General features: G+C 47.1%; 1 protein-coding gene across 2 annotated transcripts in view; it reads left to right on the forward strand.

Annotated features, from left to right (window-relative positions):
• The window catches only part of GEMIN5 (gem nuclear organelle associated protein 5), a 1,331,385-nt gene that overhangs the window by 606,675 nt on the left and 696,781 nt on the right, over nucleotides 1–27,929 (forward strand). For both annotated transcript variants that reach the window (XM_069653955.1, XM_069653956.1), the window contains exon 15: nucleotides 2,908–3,047. In XM_069653955.1, coding sequence (XP_069510056.1) covers nucleotides 2,908–3,047 — 140 coding nt within the window. The remainder of the gene's footprint in view (nucleotides 1–2,907; nucleotides 3,048–27,929) is intronic.

Genomic DNA, 27,929 nt, shown 5'->3' on the forward strand with positions numbered 1-27,929 from the left:
GTTGTGAGGTTCCCTTATTTATCCCTCCAAGTGACATCACTCAGTTTATGGTAGGGGCAGACTTACAACCCACACCCACAAGGCTGTGATAGGTCAAAGGCACCATTCCCTCCTTGCTCTTTGCTGGTTGGAGGACAGAAAAGGTTGTCATATTTTATGATGTGACTTGGGAAACTCCCACAGTTATTTGGACCAAAATTTAACTTTCCAACAATAAACATTTCTATACTTATGCCCTCTAATAAAATCAGACACATACATTACATATTTTGTAGGTTACATTTACATCTAACTCCCAAGTCAGCGTTGTCTTTCTATTGAATTTTAGCAATTTTAATCATAATGGTTTGACCCAACAATACCAAACTCAGTACATATATGTACAATCACCCCTAGAACATGGGTACACAATATTAGATTTGTAGCATTAATAGTCTCTGCGCAATTAGTGTTTTTGCCTACTTTTGGTCCTTATGCAGTAAGAAATCCTACCAAGCTTTCAACTGGCTAGCATGAGTTCAAATTTATATGTATGTACTTTTCACTCATTTACTTATTTTTGCCACAAAGTTAAATGTCATGGAGTTCTGTGACATAAGTAATTTAAATTCAAAATCCATGTCAGGTTTTTTTTTTTCTTGCTTCATTAGTGTGAGCAAATGGCAAGTCCTTTGAAGTTCAATGAGAAGGCTCTTCCCAGAGAATGGAACATCCTGCCCCTCCCCTGTAGGGATGAGTGTTCAAGCCTGCCATTGTCTTTGCCTGGGGCCCAGACGAAAGTCTGATGAGTCATTTGTCATGATTATGCAAGACCTCCCAACAGCAATTAGGCCTTCCTGCCAGCAGTGAAGTGTCAATCTGAAGTGTCAACTTTCCCAGGCTGAGGACTGTCAAAGCAGAATAGTAATAGTTCATTAACTCAAGACTGGGTTTTAACTTTGTTACCTACATCTTCCATTAAAACATATAGAATGAACAGTTTATAGGGGATTCTTACATTAGTAATCCTTTGACATTTCTTAAGGAATTAAGCCTTTCAACAAAAACATGCTTTCCAAATAGCCGATTTTGCCCTTTCTTCCTGGAAAAACACATTAACTGAGTTTTTTTAAATCAGCTTTTCCGATGCAGCACATACATTTTATTGAGCACCAGTTCTTCCCTGGAGTACTGGGATTTGTTTGCAGTCTGGCTACATGTATCCAGCCTTTGTTCAAGTTTCTGTCTGCACAGCTAAAATTGTTACATGTTGCAATTTTAGCTGTATTTTTCCCCGTGGAACTGATAACAAATATTCCTGGACTGCCTTTTCCTTAGATACAATTCAGAACTGTTGTCAATCAATGCGGCCCGGTCCCTCTGGCCACACTAAATTACATTTCATTGCCCTTCTTAATCTCAATGATTCAATGGAAAATAAATGGATCTAGCTCCACAAACAGCACTTTTGAAGGTTGCAAAGCTACATTTGAAAAGGCATTTTCGGTTTTCAGCACAATCCTGCTGCTTTGCTCCATGTTGAATGTAACAGAACCCACTGGCATGCTCCTGCAGTGAGAACTGTTTTTCACCCCCCACCCGACGGTGTGTGGCAGGGTGTGCAGCTTTTTGCGGTTGTGACCCAAACGCAGTTTTTGCAGATTTGTGTATGCACAAGAGTCAGCGCATCCATTTGGGGCTGTTTCTTTCCCCATTTGTAAAGTGATGCAGTGGGGCACATTTGAATGGGTCAAAATATCCCACAGGAGGGATCAAGGGAGTTGTAGTCAAAAACATCTGGTGAGCCGCATGTTGAAAACCCCTGTTTTAGTACATAACAAGACTACCATAAAACATTGAAAGAGGAAATTTTTGTGACAAAACAGTAGAAGAAGATATTTTCTTCCCTGAACACGCCAGAGCAACAGTTCGGAGATGGAAAAGGTGGTCTGTTAGAATAGTGACCAGACTCTAAGCCAATCCAGGGGCAGATATGTCTGCCTGTAGATTCCAAGGAATTGTATCCTCAGTCCTACACCCACAGAGATGTTGCTTTGCAGTCTGAGCTGTCATTCATTTCCCAGGTAAATGCACTTCAGATGGTTCCACCTATGTACTCTGTCGTTTTGTGAAATTAAGAACTCTATCTAAGGTTTAAGGAAATTGTAGAGGGTTAAAGATTTGAGTGCCTCTTCCTACAGGGTATTCTGGTAAACTTTATTATGCTTGTTTCTGTGAATCTGACAGATATTTTAGACAGTATTCACCTTTTCACTTTGTTCTACTTGTAATAAAATACCTGCCTGGGTAAATAAACAGTTGCTGTTATTGCCCAGATTATATTTGGAGGAAAAACATCAATGAATGGTTCCGGTTTAATGGCAAGGCCACAGTATGTCTTGGCTCAAAGAGAAGATTTGATTTTGCAGGAAAAGCACTGACCGTATGTTGGTTACTACTGTAGTGATTGTGGACTAAATAAAACCACATCTGTGGTTCACGTGTAACACAGCTGTAGCCATGCCTAGTTAGCACTGTAAATACTACACTACACATGGCCAGAATGTGGTGGATTCAGTAACTCCTTTAATCTATTTCTTGTGAGCAAAGGTCAGCGTGTGGTAGATATAGGCCTCTCCTGGGCTGGTTAACTATGTGATTAGCATGGGGTGGTATTTGATGAGCGCAAACAATCCACAAGAGCTCTTTCCATGTCGGATTAGGAAAGGGGTTGGTATGTGCTAATAGTAAATCCAGGTAAATCCAGGTCGTGTTGTGGGCTTTGCCATGCACTGGATGAAAGCCGAGATATATTCAGTTCTTACCAACAAGTGGCAGATGGTATAGACGCGAGGTATAGCTGTGGCCAGACGTGTGTGCAAAGAAATTGTGTTGTGGCAAAATTGTAACTTTTTTCTCTCTCTTTAGAAGGCACCATGGCGACACCTGTGGCCATCACTGAGCCCTTCCGAACTCTGTCTGGGCACACAGCAAAGATCACTGGGCTGGCATGGAGCCCCCATCATGATGGAAAACTGGTGTCCTCTTGCTATGATGGCACTGTTCAGGTGAGCAAAGGCTCCCTTTTATAGTTGTACATGCCCCTGCTAGAATAGCATTTCTTTGAACACAGAGATGAAAATACACATGTCAGCACTGCTGGTCAAATCTGACTCCCTTCTTCTAATATAGCTAAGGGTGAGTCCTCTTTAATTGCAGTGCCTCCACACCACCTGGTGCAACCCTAACAGTCTTTAGGGAAAATTGCTGATTGTTGTTTTTCCAGCGTTCAGTGTGTTTGAGCTATGCTTTCCTGGGTTTGCCTGTTCTAGTGCGAAGGAATTTGTCTTGTGTTTTAATCATTGCTTCTCTTTGCCGTTTGTGCCAGTGTAAATTAAGAGAAATATATTTTTATATGTGCACTGTCTATATTTCACACATTAGAACTCCAAAAGACTCTTTTTTAGTCAAGTTTACTTATGTCCATTTGTGTAGGCAAGCTCATATTGAATGTTGTGTGCTATTGTTGTCACCCCATTGCTTTCATAAGAGTTAAACTTAACTGCTCAAACAGATCTGCTTCTGGAGCCAGGGAAACCCTTTTGCCTTTCTGTGGGTTAGTTTTCCTGCTCCCCTGAACACTGAGAACAGAGACTTAAAACAGAGCATTGGCGTGACCCCCTTAACATGACTCCCAATTATTTTCAGGAGGATTCAAAATAGTGGTCTCATCCCTTCTGGCCAAATAACCTTTGAATTGCGACTATCAGTACTTAGAGACAATGGGCCTCATTCCGAGTTTGGAGGTAGCCATGGTGCTATTAGCGCCATGGCTGCCTCCAAAATCGGTCCGGGTTCCTTGAATGGGGCTTTACCGGGTCATTCCAATCTTGGAGGACCCGGTAAATCCCCATTCAAAATACCCATCTCTATTCCCATTGGAGCCCCCATAGGGGCTCAATGGGAATGGGGAGGGAGCTAGTTATTAGCTCCCTGGTCCCTTAGCGGTTCCCGCTCAGTGCGACTTGTAAAACCAGCCGTCCTTAGCGCGACCCGCTAAGGGACCTCAGAATGCGGCGGTAAGGGGTTAATGGTACCGGCATCGTTACCGACGCCCTCAGAATGAGGCCCAATGTCTCCCTTAGTAGATTTCTTGTATTTGTAAAGCTGCATATATCACCTTAAAGTGAAGTGTGGTTAGGATACTTTGTATCCCTATAATGTTTTCTTTTGTAACTTTGTGGTTAGTTACATGTGCAGTATAGACTGGTGGTAGTATATATATATATTTCTGATGTTTGTTAATCTGCTTAGAATCACATGCTGTGCATAGGTCCGACATCCAGTGGTCACTGCAGAGTATTGCATTTTGTTTTTCGTAGTCGAAAAAGGGGACGTCGACAAGGCGTGTCTGTAACACTATCCCTATAGTGACGTGAGTTGTACCCACAATCCCTCACGCGTCGAGGTCCCTCAGATTGTTTTTTTCCACCCAGCTTCTGGTCGCCTTACGCCGAGCTCCTAGAGAGACATTACAAATACTTACTACGGACCACGGTCCTTAATTATACTTATTATATTATTAAAGATCCCTCCCCTCGACGTTAGCTGTGAAGCTGTTTCTCCGCCGAGTAAGTTTTCGACGGAGGGGAAGAGACGGAGGAGATCCTTCGGCGCTGCCGAACACGTGGCCTGGGCTCGCCGGCCAACATACAGTAGGGAGAGTGGGGGTTCGAACTTTTATCTTCTCTTTGAGAATGTCTTTCTTTCTCCCCTATCTTTCCCTTGGGGTTGTTATCACCAGTTATTATTGCCTCAGCTATGGAGAGGACACCTTTTAAGTTTGCCCACGCTGTAGGGTCAAATACACTTGGAAGGACAAACACAAGCTCTGTAATCGTTGCTTGCCCCTCGATCATAAGGAGGACAGCTGCGCGGCCTGTAAGCTCTTGAAACCAAGAACTCTTAAAGAACGCAAAGTTAAGAGGTGGGCGGACTACGCTATGTCGAAGTCAGTTTCCTCACCCGCCGCCGCTGTTACAGAAAGTGACGCGGAGGGTGATAACTCGACGTCCGTTACGGAAGTCATTAACCCCCAGAAGGAGCGCTCGCGCTCCTCGACGTGCGTCCCCGGCCCCGATGGGCTCGGCTCACGCCCTGCTTATGGGGATGAACACCCCGGCGACAAGGACGCACATAGACCCCATAGGCCTAAGCACACAACCCACGGCTCTTCTTCGTCGAAGACGAAGGATCCATCAGCGCCGAAGGGGACGCAGGGCACTCCGGCGTCTACCTCAGACCGTAAGGGTCTCAAGCCCCACCCGCAAACGCAGCCGCGACCAGCGATTGGGCTTTCATCAAACACGGGCGCTACCCCAAAATCATCTGACGTAACGCTCCATAGAGCGGCCGTCGAGGAACAACGCGGAACGCAGGCAACGTCGACACCAGAGTCCTCTACTGACAAACTCGTTGTCGAGAGCCTGGCGAGAATTGTTTCCGAAGACAAACGTAAGCGGACGACGAAACAAACGTCGAATACCGCACAAAAAGCTATGGAAACGCCGAAAAAGCACAAGAGTAGCCAGGAACTGCCCCCTTCATCTAAGGGCACTTCTGAACTACCGGAGGGCTTTTCAGAGGGCGACGGAAACCTTTCTTCGACGTTGTGGGAGCGTTCTAAGCGTTTTGAAGGTGAAAACACTGATTTCCCCCCTCTAGACTATTCAGGGGTCCCCCATGAGACCCTTGAAAGACTCCATTCTTGTATGGAGAAAATGGAAAGGTTTTTGGGAAACCAAAACCCACCCACACCCAAAAGACCAAGAGAATGGCCCCAGGATGACCCTAGGGTCAAGATTCCTAGGCTGTTTCCCCCTTCTACAGACGTATATGACCTCACTGAAGAGGAGCAATACCTCCAGGAAGATGAGGAGTGTTTGGGTGGAGAGGAAGAACATGAGGAAGAGGGGTTTGAAGAAGATCCTTACACTAGTGCAGGAGCATTCGAAGAAGATACAGCTACCTCGCAGCCCTGGCAATCCCCATCAGTGCAGCCTTGGCAATCCCCATCAGTGCACTCAGACCCTGATGTCTTTCACCCTTCTCCTCCCAAGGATTCACCTATTGGAAACACCTCTCCCATAGATGACCAACCTTCACTTAATGCACTATTGCGCAAGGCAGCAGCGCATTTTGAAATAGACACAGGGGAGACTCTTCCTGACATAGACTTTGTAGAGAAAGTTATTAAAGAAAAAGCCCCTGTTAGTCAGTCTATTCCGCTCCTGGCGTCTATAAAGAGAAGAATAACTCCTTCCCTTTCCAATCCTGCCTTAGTCAGAAGGGTCAACCCTCGGATAGAGAAGCTCTTCAGCCCTTCGTCCTCAGAACCTTTGCACATCAGAGGACATTCTATTCCGGACTCCCTCGTAGTTACTAATACAAGGAAAAGAGCGGGGGTACCACTATCCACTAGTGAGGCACCACCTGACAAAGAGAGCAAGAAGCTCTATGCACTTGGGAAGAGAATCACGACGTCCGCCGCCTTCTCAACTAGGATTGCAAATAACAATTCCCTACTAGCTAGCTACGCAGATGCACAGTGGAGCAAGCTGCGCAGCGAAGCAGAGGACGCACCAGAACCCCTGCGTTCACGCCTGTTAGCTATAATCTCAGAGGGAACTCTTGTAAACCAGGGCATCGTAAAGAACTCCTTAGATGCCGCAGAGACGGCTGGCCGTTCCCTGGTTCAGGGAATACTTCTCAAACGCCATGTCTGGCTGCGCAATTCGGGATTTAAGCCGGAAACCCAGGCTTCCCTGATAAATAAGCCCATAGAACAAACACATCTGTTTGGGAAAGCAGTTGATGAGGCCCTAGAACATGCGAAGAAAGAGTTTGATACCATCAAGACTCTTGACCAAATTTCTAGCCCCCTAACAGACGCGGCTATGGCAATAGACGCTCCTTTCGTGGCCAACGCCAGCAGCAAAACCAACAGCAATTTTACTCTGCTACCAACTGGCCCTCTAACCAGGGTAACAACACCCAGTTCAGTCAAAGAGGCCAACGCCGTGGCAGAGGAAGAGGTCGCGGCTCCAGCCCCAAAGGTTCCACGCCCAATACCAACAAATGACCCGAAGATTCGGGTCCCCTCCCATGCATCACCGGTCGGGGGCCGGCTAACATCGTTCCTTTCAGCATGGGAGGGAATATCGTCAGACCGCTGGGTATTATCCACCATAGCCCACGGATACTGCATCGAATTCAACGGTTCCCCGAAGTACAGACCCCCACGGAACCGACGCATGACACCGGAACACCTCACCATTCTTCTTCAAGAAGTAGAAGAGCTACTGAAAAAAGAAGCTATAGAGGCTGTCCCCCTATCTCAGGTAACAGAAGGTATTTATTCAGTGTACTTCCTTGTACCCAAAAAGGACTTAACCATGCGCCCTGTATTAGATCTGCGCCCAGCGAACAAGTTTGTCAAACCCCAAAAGTTTTGTATGGTGACCTTGCAGGAAGTAATCCCACTGTTATCACAGCGGGATTACATGACAACACTAGACATGAAAGATGCATACTTTCATATTTTAATGTTGCCAGCGCACAGAAAATACCTCAGGTTCAAGATAGAGAACAAACACTACCAGTTCAGAGTACTACCCTTCGGGATAGCATCTGCACCAAGGGTATTCACGAAAGTACTGGCAGTGGCAGCGGCCCACCTGCGCAGGTTATCCATCCCGGTATACCCTTACCTCGACGACTGGCTCATAACAGGGGATTCTTTCGAAACATGCTTCTCCAATACCCAAAAGACCGTAGACCTTTTTTTCCCAACTGGGCTTCTCCATCAACGAAAATAAGTCCAGCTTAGACCCCAGCCAAATCAAACAATTCCTAGGGGCTCTAATTCGAACAAAGGACGGCCTCGTCTTCCCCTCCAACGAGAGGGTCCAAAACATGCTGTTTCAGATCCCCCATTATGTGGCAGGTCGAGAGGTGACGGTACGCAAAGCAATGCGCTTGCTAGGAATGATGGCGTCATGTATTTATTTGGTACCTCACGCGCGCCTGCGCATGCGCCCAATGCAAGAGTGGCTCTACAGCCAGTGGTGTCAGGCCAGCGGGCAATGGGACGATCTAGTGGTGGTCTCGCAGGCCTTGGTTCTCTCGCTACGGTGGTGGACAAAAGAAAACCTGTTATTAGGGAAAACTTTTGCCACACCCGCAGTGGAAGCCACTCTAACCACAGACGCATCCCTTACAGGATGGGGGGCTCACCTATCCCATCAGACTGCTCACGGAGCGTGGACTCTGAGCTTAGCATCCAAGCATATAAACCTGCTGGAACTACTAGCGGTGTTCAAAGCACTGAAAGCCTTTCAGGAACACTTACAAGGAAAGACAGTGATGGTCCTCACAGACAGCACCACAGCCATGTACTACCTCAACAAGCAAGGGGGCACTCACTCTCCAGGACTGTCCAAGCTGTCCCAGAATATATGGAAGTGGGCTCTCAAACACAACATGTTCCTACTATCACAACATGTACCAGGGGAACTCAATCTGCTAGCAGACAAACTCAGCAGAGACTTCCCCCTGCCCGAAGAGTACGAATGGCAATTGCACGAAGACATCGTCTTAGATGTCTTCACGCAATGGGGATTCCCGGAAATAGACCTGTTCGCAACTCTGGAGAACTCACAATGCCAAAGATACGCCTCCAGGTACCCCCAGAACCAGTCCAAGGGGAACAGTCTGTCGATTCAATGGTCAGGGAAATTTGTTTACGCCTTTCCCCCGACTCCCCTTCTCAACAAAGTGGTGCACAAGATGCACCAGGAGCAGGTTACCATGATACTAGTGGCCCCAATGTGGGCCTGGCAGCCATGGTTCGCTCACTTGATCGAGATGTCCCTATCTCCCCCAGTGAAACTTCCCTGCCCGTACAACATGCTGTCACAGGACAAGGGCAGGACACTGCATCCATGCCCTCACACCATGAACTTAGCAGCCTGGCTCCTGAGATCATAGAATTTGGACATTTACAACTCCCGCAGAGATGTATGGACATCCTCAGGGAAGCCAGAAAACCTAATACTCGCCACTGCTATTCTAGCAAGTGGAAAAGATTATTTGTCTGGTGTAGAGGCAAGAGCATCAACCCGGTTGACTGCTCTCCCACTAACATTGTTCTGTACTTGACCCATTTACTGGATTCAGGTCTAGTGTTCAATTCCATTAAAGTCCACCTAGCGGCACTTTCTGCATACACCACTTCCCAACTTAAAGTGTCGTGGTGGAAGATACCAGTTATCAAGGCCTTCATGGAGGGGGTAAAGAGAATACACCCTCCGATAGCTAACCCAGCTCCCGGATGGGACTTAAATGTGGCACTTTCTAGACTCATGGGCCCTCCTTTCGAACCCATGCACGAGGCAACTCTTAAATACCTCACTCTTAAGACTGCTTTCCTAATAGCTATCACCTCCATTAGGAGAGTAAGTGAACTACAGGCTCTTTCTGTACTAGACCCCTTCGTAACAGTTCACAAGGATAAGGTGGTTCTACGCACACACCCAAGGTTTGCACCAAAATTCATCTTGAAATTTCATGTAAACCAGTCAATAGAACTACCAACGTTCTTTCAAAACCCTTCCAGGTTGGGAGAAAAAAGTCTACATACACTAGATGTATGCAAAGCTGTCATGTTCTACATGGAAAGAACCAGACCACTGAGAAAGACTAATCAGTTCTTTGTCTCTGTGGTAGCAGGAAGAGAAGGAGATGCAGTTTCAAAGTGCACTATATCTAGATGGATTGTTCAATGCATCACTCTCTGTTACACTCTTGCTAAGAGAGAACTACCCTTCAAGCCAAGAGCACATTCCACTCGAGGCACTGGGGCTTCCATAGCGTTCATTGCAAATGTTCCCCTTGAGTCCATCTGCAAAGCGGCTACCTGGACTTCTGTGCACACCTTTACAAAACACTACTGTCTAGATGCGCACACTAGATCTGATTCCCAGGTGGGACAGGCAGTATTAAGACATCTTTTCTCTACTGTTCCTTCTTATAACCCACCGCCAACTCTGGGTACTGCTCGCTAGTCTATGCACAGCATGTGATTCTAAGCAGATTAACAAACATCAGAAGACAATGCATTACTTACCGTAAAAGCATTTCTGATGGTTGTATCTGCTTAGATTCACATGCGCCCACCCTTCCTCCCTGCTCGGATGGAAGGAACATAGACATCCTTTTCTATATTTCTCTCTTTTCTGTACTCACTCACATCTAGAAGGCTCCCTCAGGGCAGAAAAATACAAACAGAGGGACCTCGACGCGTGAGGGATTGTGGGTACAACGCACGTCTCTATAGGGATAGTGTTACAGACACGCCTTGTCGACGTCCCCTTTTTCGACTACGAAAAACAAAATGCAATACTCCGCAGTGACCACTGGATGTCGGACCTATGCACAGCATGTGAATCTAAGCAGATACAACCATCAGAAATGCTTTTACGGTAAGTAATGCATTGTCATATATAATATATATATGTTTCTGAGGCTTGTGGAATTTGCTTAGATCACATGCTGTGCATAGGCCGACATCTAGTGGAAGCTGCGGAGTATTACAGTTTGTTTTTCGAAAGTCGAAAATGGGGCGTCGACACAGGCGTGCCAGTAATACTATCCCTAGTGTGACGTCCACTGTACCCAAGATCCCTCACGCGTGTAGGATCCTCAGATTGTTTTTTTCCGCCATACTGGTCGGAAGCATCTTGCGGAGTTCCCTGGCCTTAGCCATACTTTTGCTGTTATTATAATTATAATTCTTATTCATTCCCTTCCCCACCCCAACGTCGACCCTCAACTTCGACGACGGCTGGAGAAGTCATCGACCGTCGACTGCTGCACGACGGATCTGGGCCTCGGAAGGCCGCTGGCCTCGGCCCGGGCCTAGTAGGCCGCTGGCCTCGGCCCTTACAAGTAGGGAGAGTGGGGGGTGGTACATACTCTTCACTCTGGATATATAGTTACATTTTATATATTCCTACACTTAGCAGCCCGCTGCCTTAAGGTGCGTATGGAGGGTACCCCTTTTCAATTCTCCCCCAAGTGCAATCGCAAATACCCTTGGGTCGACAGGCACGCCACGTGCAATCTCTGCTTGCCGAGGGATCACCCCGAAGCGAACTGCAGAGCGTGTAGTAGGTTTAAACCTAAGACACTTAAGGACCGTTCGACAAAGCGTTGGGCCCACCACGCCAGGCAGGAGGCCATGGCAGCGGAGGGCGCCTTCAGCGATGGCAGCGACGCCGTACTTTCGGACGGCGAGGGCATTACGGCGTCGAAAGACAGCCGACGAGCGAAGGTCCCCGACCTCGGAAGGTCGTCCGGCAGGGCGGCTATGGGGAAGACCCCCGGCGACGCAAGCGCTACACACCTAACACACACTAAACACACTAAGACCAACCGGACCTCGACGACGTCGACTTCCCGGAAAGAGGCACAAAAAGAACGGTCCGACTCGGTGTCCTCTGGGCGCTCTCGATCGAGATCGCCTCACGACGCAAGGCAATCATCCACTCTTGCCAAGAGTGCCTCGCTACACACATTAACGGAAGTTCGATCGTCGGGAGACGAAGACGACTTCCACCCCCAGGCCGCGCTCCAAGATACCGAGACCGCGGTTAACACCAGTGAGGCCCCACGCCCGAAGCACACAGATACCTCTCCAGACCCTCGGCGCCAGGCGTCGAAAGTCTCTGGGGCCTCCAAGGGACAGGGAAAACATTTTTCCACGCACGGGGAGGGGGGGAAACAGCAGAAAGGACAGCCTTCCACTCCTGTAAAGCCATCCTCTCACCCTAGGCAGACAAGCAAACACAAGTCTACCCTTGAAAAGTCCCATAAATCATCACCTGCTAAAATAATACCCTGTTCCAGGGAATGGTCCAGTGAAGACATAGACAGGGTTATGTCTAGGATGTCTTCCTTGGCTGATTTTTATGATAAGAACCCAGAACACTTTCTTTCATATAACCCTCAAGGGGCCACACCCTCAGGCTCCTCCGATCCTATCCCGCTAAGTAAAAAGCCCCGGTTCGAAAGACCTGAACCCTTCGAGGTTCAGCCTTACTCCACTCCATATTCTACTCCACTCCCCAGTTACCAGGGACAAGTTCTCCCTGAAGAGGACCAGGAGTTTGACATTATGGAAGAACAAACCGGGACAGATTACTATGCAGAGGATGAGGACCTGGAGGAGGGAGAAGATGAGCAGGAAATTTACAGAGTAGATTCCCCAGTACAAAGCGAAGCCCCAGTTACTGACTCTCCAGTTGATAACCAGCCCCTCCTTAATGAGGTTCTCGCTCGAGCAGCGGAACACTTCCACATCGACACCCACGGTGTACAGGAGGAAAGGGACTTCGCGGAGGAGTTTGTAGGAGAGAGAAGACCGGTCGCTCAGACCATCCCTATCCTCAAATCCATCCAACGAAGAATAGATCCTTCCCTGGTGAATCCGAACCTCACCAGAGCTGTCAACCCCAGAATTGAAAAGATTTTCCGGGCAGCCCAGTCTGACCCTCTGTATATAAGGGGACATCTTAAACCAGATTCCCTAGTGGTTACCAACACTAGAAAAAGGGCTGGCACGCCCTTATCTTCATCAGAAGCTCCTCCCGACAAGGAAAGCAAAAAACTGTACGGGTTTGGCAGGAAGGTAGCCTCAACGTCCGCCTACCAAGCAAGGATTGCGAATTCCACCACCCTGTTGGCTAGTTACAATTGCCATCAATGGGAAGAAGTCGCGGCGCTCATTGCCTCTGCTCCAGAACCGTTAAAGGGCCAGCTGGCTCGGATCTCGGCAGAGGGGAGAGCCGTGTCTGGTTGCATTTTAAAAGCAACTTTCGACGCCGCTGACAACGCAGGGAGATTGATAGCAGAAGGTACTGTTATCAAGAGACATGCGTGGTTACGGCAGTCGGGATTCAAGACAGAAACTCAGGCTTCTTTAATAGACAAGCCAGTGGAACCCGACCTATTGTTTGGGAAAGCGGTCGAAGACGCACTTAAAAATGCCAAAGATGAATATGAGACTCTCAAATCCCTTGGCCAGCTTACCAACAAACCCCCTAACCAGAGGGGGAACAGTAATTTTCGTCGCCCACGCGGCCAAAATTCACAAAGAGGCAACTATGCCCAGGGACAGGGTATACAATGGAATAACAACCAGCAGTCTACCCAGAGTTACGGCAGGGGTAACAAGAGAGGTCGTGGAAGAGGCAGAGGCAGCCCCAACAAGGGAGGTGGCACGCCTCTACCAAAACAGTGACGCTCAGCTCAGGCTCCCTTGCCACGCAACCCCAGTAGGGGGACGCATTTCCACCTTCACCCAGGCTTGGGAAGGGATCACCTCAGACAGATGGGTGCTGTCAACAGTATCCGCAGGATATTGTATAGAACTACTGCAGCGTCCCCGGAACCATCCTCCACGACAAAGAGTGCACTCCCTAGAGCATCAAAGGATCCTTCTCAAGGAGATCGCCATTCTGCTAGAAAAGGACGCGATAGAACTCGTCCCAGGACACCAGGTAAACAAGGGTATCTATTCAACTTACTTCCTTGTGCCAAAGAAAGATTTGACAATGCGCCCAGTATTGGACTTACGGCCTGCCAACAAATATGTCAAGCCCCAAAAATTCCGTATGACCACGCTACAAGAGGTAATCCCCCTCCTAAAAAAGGGGGATTACATGGCAACCTTGGATATGAAAGATGCTTATTTTCATATTTCCATGCTCCCAGTGCACAGAAAGTACTTGCGCTTCAAGGTGGACAGCCGCCACTACCAATTCAAGGTACTGCCCTTCGGGATAGCTTCAGCACCAAGGGTATTCACCAAGGTACTGGCGGTGGCGGCTGCACACCTACGCAGGGAAGCAATCCCGGTGTACCCTTATCTGGACGACTGGCTCATAACGGGGGAAACCCCAGGAATTTGCAGGTCAAACATTCAGAGGACTATCGACCTCCTCCACGAATTAGGCTTCTCCATCAACGTGAAAAAGTCAAGTCTGGTGCCAAGCACCTCAAAACAGTTTCTAGGAGCTATCCTAGATACTCAGAAAGGATTAACCTTCCCTTCGGAAGAGAGAATTCGGAATATACTTCTGCAAATTCCGTATTATCAGTCAGGTCGACAGATAACAGTACGCAAAGCTATGCGGTTACTGGGCATGATGGCGTCATGCATTTACCTGGTCCCCCACGCGCGTCTGCGCATGCGTCCCATGCAGGAATGGTTGGCGAAACAGTGGTCTCAGGCAAGTGGTCATTGGGACGATCTAGTGGTCGTTTCACCAACACTCGTACAGAGCCTACACTGGTGGACAAGAGAGAATCTCGCAAAGGGGAAACCCTTTTACGACCCCGAAGTACAAGCCGTGGTGACTACAGATGCATGCCTGACTGGGTGGGGAGCTCACCATCTCCACCACACAGCTCAGGGTCTCTGGTCTCACTCAGTAGCCAAGAACCACATCAATCTGCTAGAGCTTCTGGCAGTATTCCGAGCGCTAAAGGCGTTCGAGCCCCATCTAATGAACTTGTCGGTGCAGGTCAGGACGGACAGCACGACAGCCATGTTCTATCTGAACAAACAAGGGGGGACTCGTTCGCCAAATCTGTCCAAGCTTGCCCAGAAAATATGGATATGGGCACTCAGACGGAACATCTTCCTGTCATCGCAACATGTTCCAGGGGAGCTCAATTCCCTAGCGGATACTCTAAGCAGAGACTCCCTCCCAGAAGAACACGAATGGGTCCTTCACAGAGACGTAGTAGAAGATCTCTTCTCTCAGTGGGGTTTCCCCACTATAGACCTATTCGCCACAAGCGAAAACAAACAATGCCCAGGATTTGCATCCAGGTTCCCCCAGCCAGACTCCCAGGGGAATGCCCTGTGGATGAACTGGTCAGGGATGTTTGCGTACGCTTTTCCACCAACTCCTCTCATCAGGAAGGTGGTGTACAAGATGAACAAGGAATCGATGACGCTCATCCTAGTTGCTCCCATGTGGGCGAGACAACCATGGTTTCCACACCTACGCAGGATGGCGGTGTGCGAACCCATCAGACTCCCAGCCTGGTACAACCTACTGTCCCAGCAACGGGGTCAAACAGTGCATCAGAAACCCAACTCTATGAACCTAGCAGCATGGCTCCTGAAGTCATAGAGTTTGGACATCTCAAATTACCACAGAGGTGTATGGACATTCTAAAGGAGTCCAGGAAACCAAATACAAGGCACTGTTACTTTGATAAGTGGAAAAGATTCGTTATCTGGTGCCAGAATAAACAAATCAACCCGGTTGATTGCACTCCTTCCAACGTTGTAACATACATGCTCCACCTGCTGGATGCAGGGTTGGTTTTTAACTCGCTAAAAGTACACCTGGCAGCCCTCTCGGCTTACACCACATCCCATAACAAGGTCTCGTGGTGGAAAGTACCAGTGGTTAAAGCCTTCATGGAAGGAGTAAAGAGACTTCACCCTCCTATTTCGAACCCACCGCCAGGATGGGACCTCAACGTGGTGCTAGCTAAGCTCATGGGACCCCCATTCGAACCCATGCATAAAAGTAGTCTCAAACACCTGACTTATAAAACGGCCTTCTTAGTAGCCATTACCTCCATAAGAAGGGTCAGTGAAATTCAGGCTCTGTCAGTGCAAGATCCTTTCTTTACTATCCACAAGGACAAACTGGTTTTACGCACACACCCTAGGTTCTCACCTAAATTCATATCCAAGTTCCATGTTAACCAGTCCATCGAGCTTCCGGCTTTCTTCCAAAACCCGCAAAGCTCGGCTGAGGTGAAACTACACACCCTAGATGTGCGTAGGGCGGTCCTATACTATGTAAATAAAACCAGACCGCTAAGGAAAACAGATCAACTGTTTGTCTCCGTAGCTACAGGCAGAGAGGGGGATCGCGTCTCTAAGGGCGCCATCTCAAAGTGGATTATCAACTGTATACAGCTGTGTTACTCTCTTGCTGAAAAGACTCTGCCTTTTACGCCAAGGGCCCACTCTACTAGAGGCATTGGTGCCACTCTGGCTTTCATTGCAAATGTTCCCCTCGACACCATTTGCAAAGCGGCTACTTGGAGCTCTATTCACACTTTTACTCAGCATTACTGCATTGACACTCATTCCAAGACAGATACACAAGTGGGACAAGCGGTTCTAAGACACCTGTTTGCTCATGACCCTTCTCACATCCCACCTGCTTCTTCTGGTACTGCTCGCTAATCTATGCACAGCATGTGATCTAAGCAGATTCCACAAGCCTCAGAAGGGATACATTACTCACCGTAATCGTATTTCTGATGCTTGTATCTGCTTAGATTCACATGCGACCCACCCTTCCTCCCCTCCGAGAGAAGGCGCATGATTGCTTGTAGTCTTACCTTTCTGTCTATCTGCTTGGATTATCTGTACTCACGCTACTCCTCATGCTTCCTCATGTCAGAAAAAATACAATCTGAGGATCCTACACGCGTGAGGGATCTTGGGTACAGTGGACGTCACACTAGGGATAGTATTACTGGCACGCCTGTGTCGACGCCCCATTTTCGACTTTCGAAAAACAAACTAATACTCCGCAGCTTCCACTAGATGTCGGCCTATGCACAGCATGTGAATCTAAGCAGATACAAGCATCAGAAATACGATTACGGTGAGTAATGTATCCCATATATATATATATATATATATAATTTTTTTTTTTTTTTTTGCATCAAAATTGCCTAAAATCTTTTTTTTATAAATACTCATTCAAGATCAAGTAATACCATTCCAGTTTACAAGTGAAAAAGATGAGACAAACAACAAAATTAACAATGAAAATTAAAATTTTCTAGACAGAGCACTCTCCGGCAGGACCTCCAACAAAAATGTCATCCCTGTTAAAACATGAGATTTTTTTACCTTACATTATACAAGACCACCATACTTTCTCCTCCATCAGAATGAAGTCAGAGAAAAAAGAACAAAAGTGTTTAGAGCGCTGCTCTTTCAAGACAGGGCATTGAGCCATCATATGGAAAAGAGACTCCGGTGTCCCCGGATCCTGGCAATACTGACAAGAGTTGTCATGCACCTGGCCTCTAATTGCTCTGATTTGGTTCGTTGGATGTAAATTCAGTCTTGTTTGCAAAAAGAAATCCCTGGCTCTTTTGTCCGGGAAAAGTTTCAAACAAGCACAGGGTGTATTTCGAGTACAGATTTCGGCAGGAAAGTCTGCCGCTAGCTTACACCCTCTGGCCTGATCTAAAGTTTTGATCCATTCATACTCCTGGGCTTTCATCTTTACTCTCTCTTGGTCGACCAGAAGTTGGTCCGGAGAGCTACCAATTTCATCCAACAAGGACAAGGATGCCACAGACCATTTCACCAGTGTTCGATTTGAGGCCATCTGTATCTCTCGGTAGACCAAATCAACAACTGCAGTCCGAGACTGCTAATGACATTTTCTGAAGGACAGGCTATCCAGCTCAATGTGTATTTCAGGGAGTTGAGACCCAACTCTCAACGGACCAAGGGCATTGGTATAGAAGGCGGAAGGCTCAAGACTTTTTTCCAGAACCCCACTTCAAGGCGGTTCCAGAGATGATCCAGGAGGTTCACCAGGGCTTCTGCCCTGTATGTTAGAGTTGGTACAACTTTGGCCTTGTAAAACGTCAGTAACAGAGTTAACGAGAAATGTCCAAACTTCCTATTGACCGCCGAGACTTGACTCGAAAGCAATTTCATTCTATTTTGCAGGTGAGCAGACATAGGGGCTTCTATAGCAGAGTTGCTCAGCCACACTCCTTAAAGGACTGAACCTTTTCAATTTTTTATTTTTTTTTATTTTTCCTCCCCCCATCTATGAACTATGTATGACGGTTTAGGCCCATCGTGCTAAGACCAAATGTCAAGATTTTAGTCTTCCCCTGCTGATGTAACGATTCAAGGTGTCGCGTTGTCGTTGGAGGCCAACAGGGGTTTGGTCGATCAGCACGACATTGTCGGCGTAGAGCAGCCGTGGAAGACGGGACTCCCCCAACCTTCGGTGGAAATGCTCACGTGTCTGCAAATGCTTCGGGGAGATCCTCCAGGACAAAGTTGAAATGGCACGGGGCCAACGGGTAGCCCTGCTTCACTCCATGAAAAGTTCTTATTTCATCTGACAGTAAACCGGCTTTGCAGAGATGTGTTAGTATGCAGAGCTCTAATGGGGTAGAGTATGGATGTCGGACACTTCTTCAAATTTAGTTTAGACCACAGTTTGCCACGATTAATATGGGCAAAGGCCTGCACTAGGTCCACGAACGCCATGTAAATCTTAGGTTTGGCAGGGCTCTGGCTACCCTTGAGAATCTGAAGAAGAAGAATGTTGATAGAGGTGCCAAGGCCCTCAACAAAACCAGTTTGCTGAATGTCAATAGACCCCCCTGATTCTCTGCACCACCCAGTGAACTGCTCCAAGAGGATTGAACTGAACAACTTGCCAAACACGTCGAGCAAGGAAATAGGCCGAAAATTCTTAGGCTTGCTCGAGTCCCCCTTCTTGTGAATGGGGACCACTATTGCTTTCGTCCATGAGGAGGGCAAAAGATGGGACAGCGCTATTTGCTCGAACAAGCATGAGATGAATGCAGCCCAGTTCTCTGGGAACACCTTCAACATTACGTTTGACAAGCCATTGGGCCCTAGAGCTCTAGAGTTTTTCAACCTCATTATTCTTCGGGTAATTTCCACTGGGCAGGAAAACGACCCACGGATCTGTATCATCATTGCTGTTAAATGAATTAACCGGCCAATCTGGAGCAGTCTATAATTTGCCAAATTGTGAGGGTGTTTTCCCCAATCGGATTAGTTTGGTGTGCTTTCAAAGCGCAATCATCCACCTTAATCAAATACCAAAATCTATTTGGATCTCTACTTCCCAGGGCTGATAACATAGCCTCAGCATCTCACACAGCTAGTTCTTATAATGAAGTTAGTGGTTTTTGCTACTAAAGCATCCTCAACGAGACCTGATTGTATAGCTCTCCGGCAGTTTGTCTTGCCGCTTTCCTTCGTGACACTAGTTCAGGGTCAAATGCGTGCCTAAAGTTATGAGCTGTACCACCCCTCCGTGAGTCACAGTGAAATTGCTCCAAGAGGGGGGCATAATTTACAGTTGCTCCTAGGCGAGAACATTTAGCTGAAAGCAAATTGATCTCTGGGGGAGCAAGTTACAGACAACGACCTTTGTTACAGGTAACCAGAGCTGTTGAAAAGTACTCCCAAACCGGACAATCTGAAGTGAATGGTGGTCGCTGTGTATGGTTTTGATGATTTGAAAATGCTCGATTAGCGGCAGCAAGCTTTTAGAAACATCTATATATTCTATGATAGAAGTCGTCCCCAGGTTCTCCCATGTTGGCTGTGCTGGCTTTTCTCCCAAACAATTGCCGTTCAGAATGTGCATATCATAGGCATCCATTAGATTGCACCAAAGTTGACGTCTGCTAGAGCAAGGATTGCCTAAATTCCAGCAGGAATCTTGCGCTGCTACCGCTAAATCTGGAATATTAAGGTCCCCACATAAAATGACGTGAGATGAGCCATGTTGCCTTGAGTTATCGTCCAGAATTTCAGCTATTTGGTCTGTGAACTCTTTAACACTGATCCATGCAGGATTCCAATAAACATTAATCAGTCTGATGAATGTAAGGCTTCTAACATCTCTCTGAGGGAAATGGTTTTCCCAACCAATAATAGATACTTGGGTGAGCAAGTTCTTATTTGCTGAATTTATTAGTTTGAAAGGGCTACCCGCTCTCACTGCCGTCAAGAGACGAGCGTAAGGGTGACCCATGATCTCTTTTTTTGCAGGGTTAATGGAGACTTCAAATGCATTCATGCCGGGGTCTCCCTCAGCCAGGTTTCCTGTAAGCAGTTCAAGTCAGTCACCCAAATTAATGGCCAAAGGGACAGTAAGGTGGGAAAACCCCCAAGTATTCCATGAGATCAATTTTGCCTTTCTTTTCAAGGTAGGAATAGCAATGGGGATTGCTTGGGGTGGCCCATGGGTGTTAACCCCGAGTGGCTACATAGATCTATTGGCCGCTAGGGACCCTGAGAGCCACAACCAGTCCCCGTTGAGCAGGGCTGGTTTTCTTGGACTTGCTGACGAAGAATTACATTTGACCAGGCGAGTGGATGAAGCAGCTTCTCTACTGACGCATATATTTTATCAAGCGGCCCAGATGGATCTCTACCCACTCTATATTTTATTTTTCTTTGCTGTTTTTTACTTTTGTGCACTTTTGCATTTTACCGTTTAATGCCATAAAGAATACCATATACTCTAAAATGGCTGTGCCTTGAGATTTCCGTGTGCTTAAGATGGCTGAATGCTTTGGTCTTCTTCCTGCCTTTTGTGAGAAACCAGAAGGTGTCTTGCCCATTAGTCCCTGGGGATCTGTCATCCAGGTGGCCAGGACACGACATGGCTGAATGCTTTGGTCTTCTTCCTGCCTTTTGTGAGAAAACAGAATGTGTCTTACCCATTAGTCCCCGAGGATCTGTCATCCAGGTTGGCAGGACACGACCATCGCTTTAGGATCCCGTTCCTGGGGTTGGACCAGTGTGGGAGGATCACCTGGGTGAGGGGTCTTCGGGAGTGGGAGTGGGATGCCGGATGGTGAGATGCAGTATTCCCTTCCCTGTAACAACTTTACCCCATCCTACCAGGTAGGATATTTAGGAACTCTACTTCCCCTCCTCTCCCCCCACCTTTACAACACAAACACTTTCACACTGGCAGCCCGCCATGGGAGAAAACAGACTGAGTCCCGAGTCATGTACCTGACATGTCCCAATGCTTGGTCAGGCAATGTCTGATAATTACTCAGACCTGACTTCCATTAAACTTCCCCACACAGATAAAAGGCGGAGCACGAGAGCACACTCTGAGTGAGGCAAAGCACATTAGGAAACAGCAGTTTTGAGACAGCAGCTGAATGAGAGAAGAAAGTCGGCAAAACAGAAGGGGATCACAAGGACGGAAATTCCCTTGACCTTTTCGACAAGGAAATGTTACTTTCCAGAAACCTCAAGAATTGAAAGCTTAAGACAAGAAAACCAAGCTGAATAATCCTACATTGTGTGTCGGAGATACCCGGGACTCCCCCACATCAGTAATCAACGGCGGGGAGATGCGCCAGCCACCTTGGTACCATCCTTGGCTCCAAGATCAAAGCAGTGTCAAAGAACGCAACACAGCCGGTGAGTTGCGGAGACCAATACATGACCGGCCTGTGTTGAAACCAAGGTTGCAAGCAGCACCATTGTATGGCGAGCGGTGGACTGAACATTTTTAAAACGTGTGTGATAAGAGTCGAAAGTAAAGTTGAACTGCTGATGAGTGATTGAACTTTAAAAGCAAGATATAATACCTTCAACAGAGTGGTCCCGTGCCGCGTGGGTATTCAATCGAAGGTCTCTGTAAGGTATCAGTTGAGAAGTGGCAAAAGTGAAACTGACAAAAAGGTTATATCAAGACGAGAATGAGTAATTGTGAATCAAAGTGGTCCTGCGATGGGTCTAGCAAAATCCAGCGAACAGTTGAAGGTCTTCGATTTTGATGAAGTAAATAAATTTGGTGCGAGCCCAGCGGAGGGAGACCAATTGAAGGTTTTGTGTTAAAGTGGGTCTGAGCCTGGTGGAGCGGGACCCGAGAACTTGTTTATGTGAAATCCTAAGAAGAAAGGACTTTAATGTTTGTCGTGTTGCATCAGGCCCACTGAAATAATACACTTTGAATGGCAAAGAGACTTTGGCACAGAAGGCCCTGATGTTGAGGTTTTGAACTGCATCCTCATGCTGGAGAAGCCAGAAACCGCACTTAGCTCGAGTGTGCTGCCTTATCCCGTGCTGAAAACGTGGGGAAGGGAAGCCACGGTTTGAATATCCTGACTTATCATTTCTTGAACACTTTTCTTTTGCATAACATTGTTTCCCACACTATTTGTATTTATAAGTAAGGATTGGCAACAGGTTTGTTAGTATAGGCCCTTTTATTTTGACAGCCACTTCTAGGACTCTGTTATTATTATTTGATTGTGGTAGCTTGCTCCCTGTTATTATTATATGATTGTGGTAGCTTGCTCCCATCTTTAGATTTAGGAATAGATTGGCGTTTTTCAAACCCAATTGAAGTTCAATAAACACCCTTGAACTGTCATTACTTGCCTGTCTTACTATTTGATGCCATGCCATGCCTTCCTTGCACTTCTCTGGTCCTGAATATTGCCAAAAATTCAAAGCCCATTTCTGGGCAAAGCCTCTGCTGCTTTCCCAGGCAAAGTGGCAGAATGTTTGGCCAGTTTGAATGGTGCAGATCCTCACCATTGGTGGATCTGCTGGTGGCTCCAGTCCAAATCCTGGATAAAAGGAGGACTCCTACAGCCATCCAAGAGATGGCTCTTAGACCCCCTACATTGAAGTGCAGCCCGCCGAAGAGCTGAGGATGGTTGTTGCAGCTGACGAGCATTACCTCCCCCCAAGTCATGGTGAAGCCCTTCTCCTCTCGCCTGATCTCAAGAAGGCCCTTGTCTGTGCTTCGACCTCAGAACAGATGAGAACAATTAGTGTCAACCCCTGCTTGAGGATCTGTGCCTGCTGAGCCCTCAGAGGTGACTCTAGGCCACCTGGTGGACTGACCAGCTCTCTCCTGGGCTACCTTGGTGCAGCCATTCAGAATGCATCCTTGGAATTTGGAAGATTTTCAACTTGTGCTACAAGAAGCCTTTTCAACTGTGCAGGGCCTGCTCCTTTGTCCACCAACCATACATCGCTAGTTAGTCGCTACCTGATTGTGATGCCCCCTGTTTAATACTGTCTTTGCTTTCTGGGGGTCTCCTGAGGTCACCTGCTCCACAGAAGTCTTCTTCATTTCGTGTCAAGGGTGACCAGCTGGTCAGTCTCTGGAACGGAGTACAGGTGCGTGACTGACCGCAACTAAATCCTGTCTACAAAAGCAACCTCTTTGCCTTGACCCCTGGGCCTTCCTCGACTGGGACCTGCACATAAGTGGATGCAACAGATTCCAGATCAGCTGAAGTGGTATCTGGGAAAATCTGACTAAGTGGGATAAGTTATCATGCCTTTTTCATCTCCCCTTCTCCATAGGGTTACACAAGGGTAAAGGCTCATGTCTGTCTCAGATTGGTGGTTGTCTAGTGAAGATTTCCCGACTGGGCCTTCTCTTGTGTAGTGGGACCAAGAGAGATACTTGCGTGAACCTTTTTAAAGTTTTGGAACACTTAACCACAACCACTGGCAGTGCACCATCCAATACTAAACCTACCTGAGCAGATTTTCTTGTGTTACTGGGGACTTTAGGGCACTAGGCCACATTCCATCTCAGCGCTGAACTTATTAAGAGTTAGTTATCTAATTCTAGGCTTGCTCATAAGTGTTTTAACTATATTTTCTACTTTATTACTTACCTGTGCCTACTGGTTTTGAATCAACTGTTTGTCTACCTCTTCACTTATTATCCACACACACTTATTGAATGGCTTGCTTATGTCTTTGCTAACTGTTGCCTTAGGCATAATTGTCGTTTTTTGTACTCCTCTGCCTAAATTAAATCATTCTAGTGCTGTGTGTGTGTCTCATTGTAGGGCTAAACAGCACGTACACCCTTCTGACCCTTAAGATTTGCCAATCTGCTACCTACCTTGATTGGATTTGGCTAGACCTTAGTGTCTCTTTTATCCTCCGGAAATCCACCCTAAGGTCGGTTTTGGAAATCCTTCTTAACAGGGACATTCAGTGCCAAGAGTTTGCACCTCTGGTGCCATATTTTTCACCACCTTCTGGCTCTGCACTCGAGGACCCCTTTCTAGAAATCTAACAAATCTATTTACTTCTCTATTGGAGAAGCCCTGTAGATAGTTTCCAGACCGATGTGTCAAGATGGATTTCTAGAATCTGGTCTGGAGGACAGATTTTAGGAGGCCACCCTAGTTATAGTGAACAGGGGAACTCCGAGAGGTTAGCTAAAACCCAATCAATGTAGCAATGTAGAGCAGTCAATGTTATTCACAGAAGAGTGCAAGTGGGGCCAGGGGTCCACAATGAGTCAACACAGTGGAACACACAATAATTCAATTTACACACCGAAGTACAAAATTACTATATTTATTCTAGGCCCAAAGCACGCACACTAAAAAAAAGAAACAAGCAGGTGATGTTGCTCACAATGGGTTCTAAAATGACTTTAATAAAATAAGATAAGTAAGTGATTCAGTAAGATGGAACCAAATCACAAGAAATGTTCCCTAGCTTCAGAAGTCCAATCCCTATGCAGAGTGGGGCCTTGTGCCAAAAGTCACTCTGCCTCTCCCCAGAATGTATCTGATAAAGGTAAAGGACTTGTGTTGGTGATTGTTCAAGAGAAGAGATTCAACAAAGTTACTCGTAAGTAAAATGTGATTTTCTTTCTTTAAAGTTACATAACTCAGGTGCGACAACCAAAAAGCAGTGGAATGTACGGATTCTAAGATGCTTGTTCCCAGTGTTTTATCTTATGGAGGACGGGGGAGACAAATGCATTGCGTTTACTCCCACCTCTCCCCCCTTGACTCTGATTTTCCCAGGGGACTGAATGAGTCGACTGGGGGTCGCAGGAGGTTGGATTTCCCAATGCTGGGATTCTTCTGGTTGGGTCCAGGAGCAGAGTGCAACCTTTGACCATGGAGAAATGCAGAAAGATCCAATGCAGACCTCTTCAGGGCCCTTCACAGGACATGGTAAAATTGGTTGCGACAGCCACCTCGCATCAGATGGCGGTAGACGGTGTCCAGTCATAATGTTGTATGTTTTTTTTGCGGTCTAGCTAGTAAAAATAAACAGGGGTTCGGGGGGAACCCCCATCCCCATTAAAAAAATAAATGTGACATTTTAGTTATAAACTGCAGTAGACATCTTTCCAGTTCCGGTTTAAGAAGGAAGGCTGACATTTGTCAGGAAGGCGACTTACACCACAAGCTGGCGACCACTGACATTCCGGCTGCGAATGTGTAACGGCGACGGTTCTAGCGAGGTATCCCACTGCAGAGCTGATCATTCCCCTAGGTGATCCAGGGAGGGACACTTCCGAGGGCTCACGACGGCTGGATCCTCAAACACGTCCAGATTGGTTGGTCCCACCAGTTCAGGGGTTGAAGCATCGCTTCGGGCCTTCGCAGATCAGGTAGTCCAACAGGACTTCACTGGACTGTCAATCTGGAAAAGTGAATACCCTTCATTTGAATGACAGACGTAACTTGATGGCCATAGGCCAACCGTCTTATGCACCGAATTATAGAAATATAGACTGTTATGCTTGACCAACAAGCGGCCATTTTAAATGTAGCAAGAATCGCCATTTTGCTTGTTAACCATTGCTCATTGCTTTCTGTCTAAAACTGCTTTGCAGCTTGCAATTCTTGCGGATTCTGCTTACTCTGCTCAACTGTTAACATTGTTGTCTGAATATGAAAGGGCAAGGTCGCGGGACTGAGGAGTTTGTTGAAAACTCCTCATGAGTAGCCCAGAAAGGAATGCCCACGCTCCCTCTCTGTAGCCTTGAGGGAGAGCTACAGGGCATTTAATCACTTCACAGCTGCCAGCCAGTCTCGTACGATGGTAGAATGTTAGAATAAAACAGCTAAAGGCTTGAATTATGCTCTTCCTACGGCCCCCCTTCACAAAACCCTTTAGAGCATGTCTGCTCCCAGGACACAAATAGTACCTCATAGATAGCAAAGCATGGAATGTGGCTCTTCCCCCGTGTGCAGCTTGCTTCCAAGAACAGAACCACCGTGTTCTGTTCAACAACTAAAAGATGCCTCAGCACTTTCTAAATTGCACATTGTTACTAGAATAGACATCGAAAGTGTCATAATTGTCATACCCGTCGGAAATGTCCATCGTCATCCCGAGTTCAAAGAAACTTAATAAAGGAGGGTGTTAAACATGACATAGCTGATTTGTATGATATGCATTTTGTATATATGTAACTGATGTACCTAATTCGCTCTCTTGCGTCCCTCGAGGTCTAGGAAACTCACGTTGCGGGGCGTGAGACCAGAATTGGCCAATTGGGACTATTTTTGCTTGCAATAAACGCTAGCATTGTGAATTTGAACCTCGTGTCTGGCACATCTTTTCGTGTATGGTTATTGCCTTGTTTCCATATCACGAGGGACCCCTAGGGGCCCCTTTCAGGACCAGACACAGGAATGGGTGCTGGACCTCTTCAGGAGTCTTCTTCGGATCTTCAGTCAGCTCCATCTACGAGGGATTCTTGGCTCCAACACTGATATGAAGAAATGGCTGCAGGAGTCCTCTTATCCAAATTCCTGGCTGGATGCTAGTCCCAGACCACCCAGGGTAAGGATCTACACCATTCGAAAAGCCAGCAGTGGTCCAATCGGGGACAACTGTTGGTTTCACTCGTGTTCCACACTCAGACTTTCAGGCACCACGGATGTGGAGTGGGACCAGATGGGCCCGCCTCCTTCCTGAGCCAAGCACACACACACAAAGGCATCACTAGCCCGCAAAAGGTACTCTCCGGTATTCAGATGGATTGCTAAAATCTGGCCTGGTGGGCAGAATTTAGGAGGCCACCCTAGTTATAGTGAGCAGGCGAATGGAGAGTGGTCAAGGCTAAGTCTCAGGGATGAGTGGGGTCAAGGGTCCACAATGAGTCCACACAGTGAAATACACACTTATTGTACTTAGGCAAGTACAAAAATACTTTTTTGTAGGCCCAAAAATAGACAATAAAATGAATCAAGCAGGTAATATTATCACACAACACTCTAAATATAAAACATATTTCTGAAGCTTGTGGATCTGCTTAGATCACATGCTCTGCATAGTCCGACATCTAGTGATAGTCGTACAGTGTTACAAGATTTGTTTTCGAAACTCAAACGGACGTTGACAGGGTGTGTTAGTAATACTATCCCATGTGTGATGTGTACTGTACCCATAGTCCTTCACGCGTTGAGGTCCCTCAGATTGTTTCTTTCTGCCATGGTGGCCGGTCTTAAGATGCAGAGTTCCTTCCAGGCGGATGCCTTTGACTAGTTAAGTTTATTCAGAGACTTCTCTTTTTTCTTTATAGTCCACTTTTGCTGCAGTGTCATCCAACTGCTCAACTGACTTCGCCAGACAACTCCTTCGCCGACGACTTGACTGAATCTGTGACCAGACGCAGTCTTCACGGGTCTCTTCGGGCTTCGACCCTTACAGTAGGAAGAGAGGGGGGAGGTCATTCATACCGACTTTTTAGAGAATGCATATTCTGCCACCCCTTTTCCCCGCCTAACTGCCCTTTCCATTTACAATGTACAAAACACCTTTTATATTTTGCCCAAAATGCATAGAAAATTCCTGTGGGAAGACACGCACAGTGTGTGCAATTACTGTCTCCCTAGGGATCACCCCGGAAAGCTTTGCAAGTCCTGCAAGCTTTTCCGCCCGAAACCTCTCAAAGATTGTCGCACCAAGCGATTGGCCGTGCCCGCAATGCAGGCCAAAGCCTCCTTCAACATGACGGAGGACTCCAGGGAGGGCAGTTTCAGTGTCTGAAGGCGACTGGAGTTTGTCAGAACCTCATGGGCAGGACCTCGACTCCAATAATCAGGCCAGCGGCTCTGTGCCAGAGACTACGCCCGGTGGCCATAGCACACACACACGTCCAAGAACATTAAGCACATATGCCACGGCCGACACTCGACGAAATCGTTCAGCAGTGAGGCCCGTGCGGTATCCACGTGAAAAAGCCTCTAGATCTTCCTGTAATCTCGGCCATCGCTTTCTCTTT

This window comes from Ambystoma mexicanum, chromosome 3q, assembly GCF_040938575.1.
Source record: "Ambystoma mexicanum isolate Mex_15411 chromosome 3q, UKY_AmexF1_1, whole genome shotgun sequence".
NCBI classification, from domain to species: Eukaryota; Metazoa; Chordata; class Amphibia; order Caudata; family Ambystomatidae; genus Ambystoma; species Ambystoma mexicanum.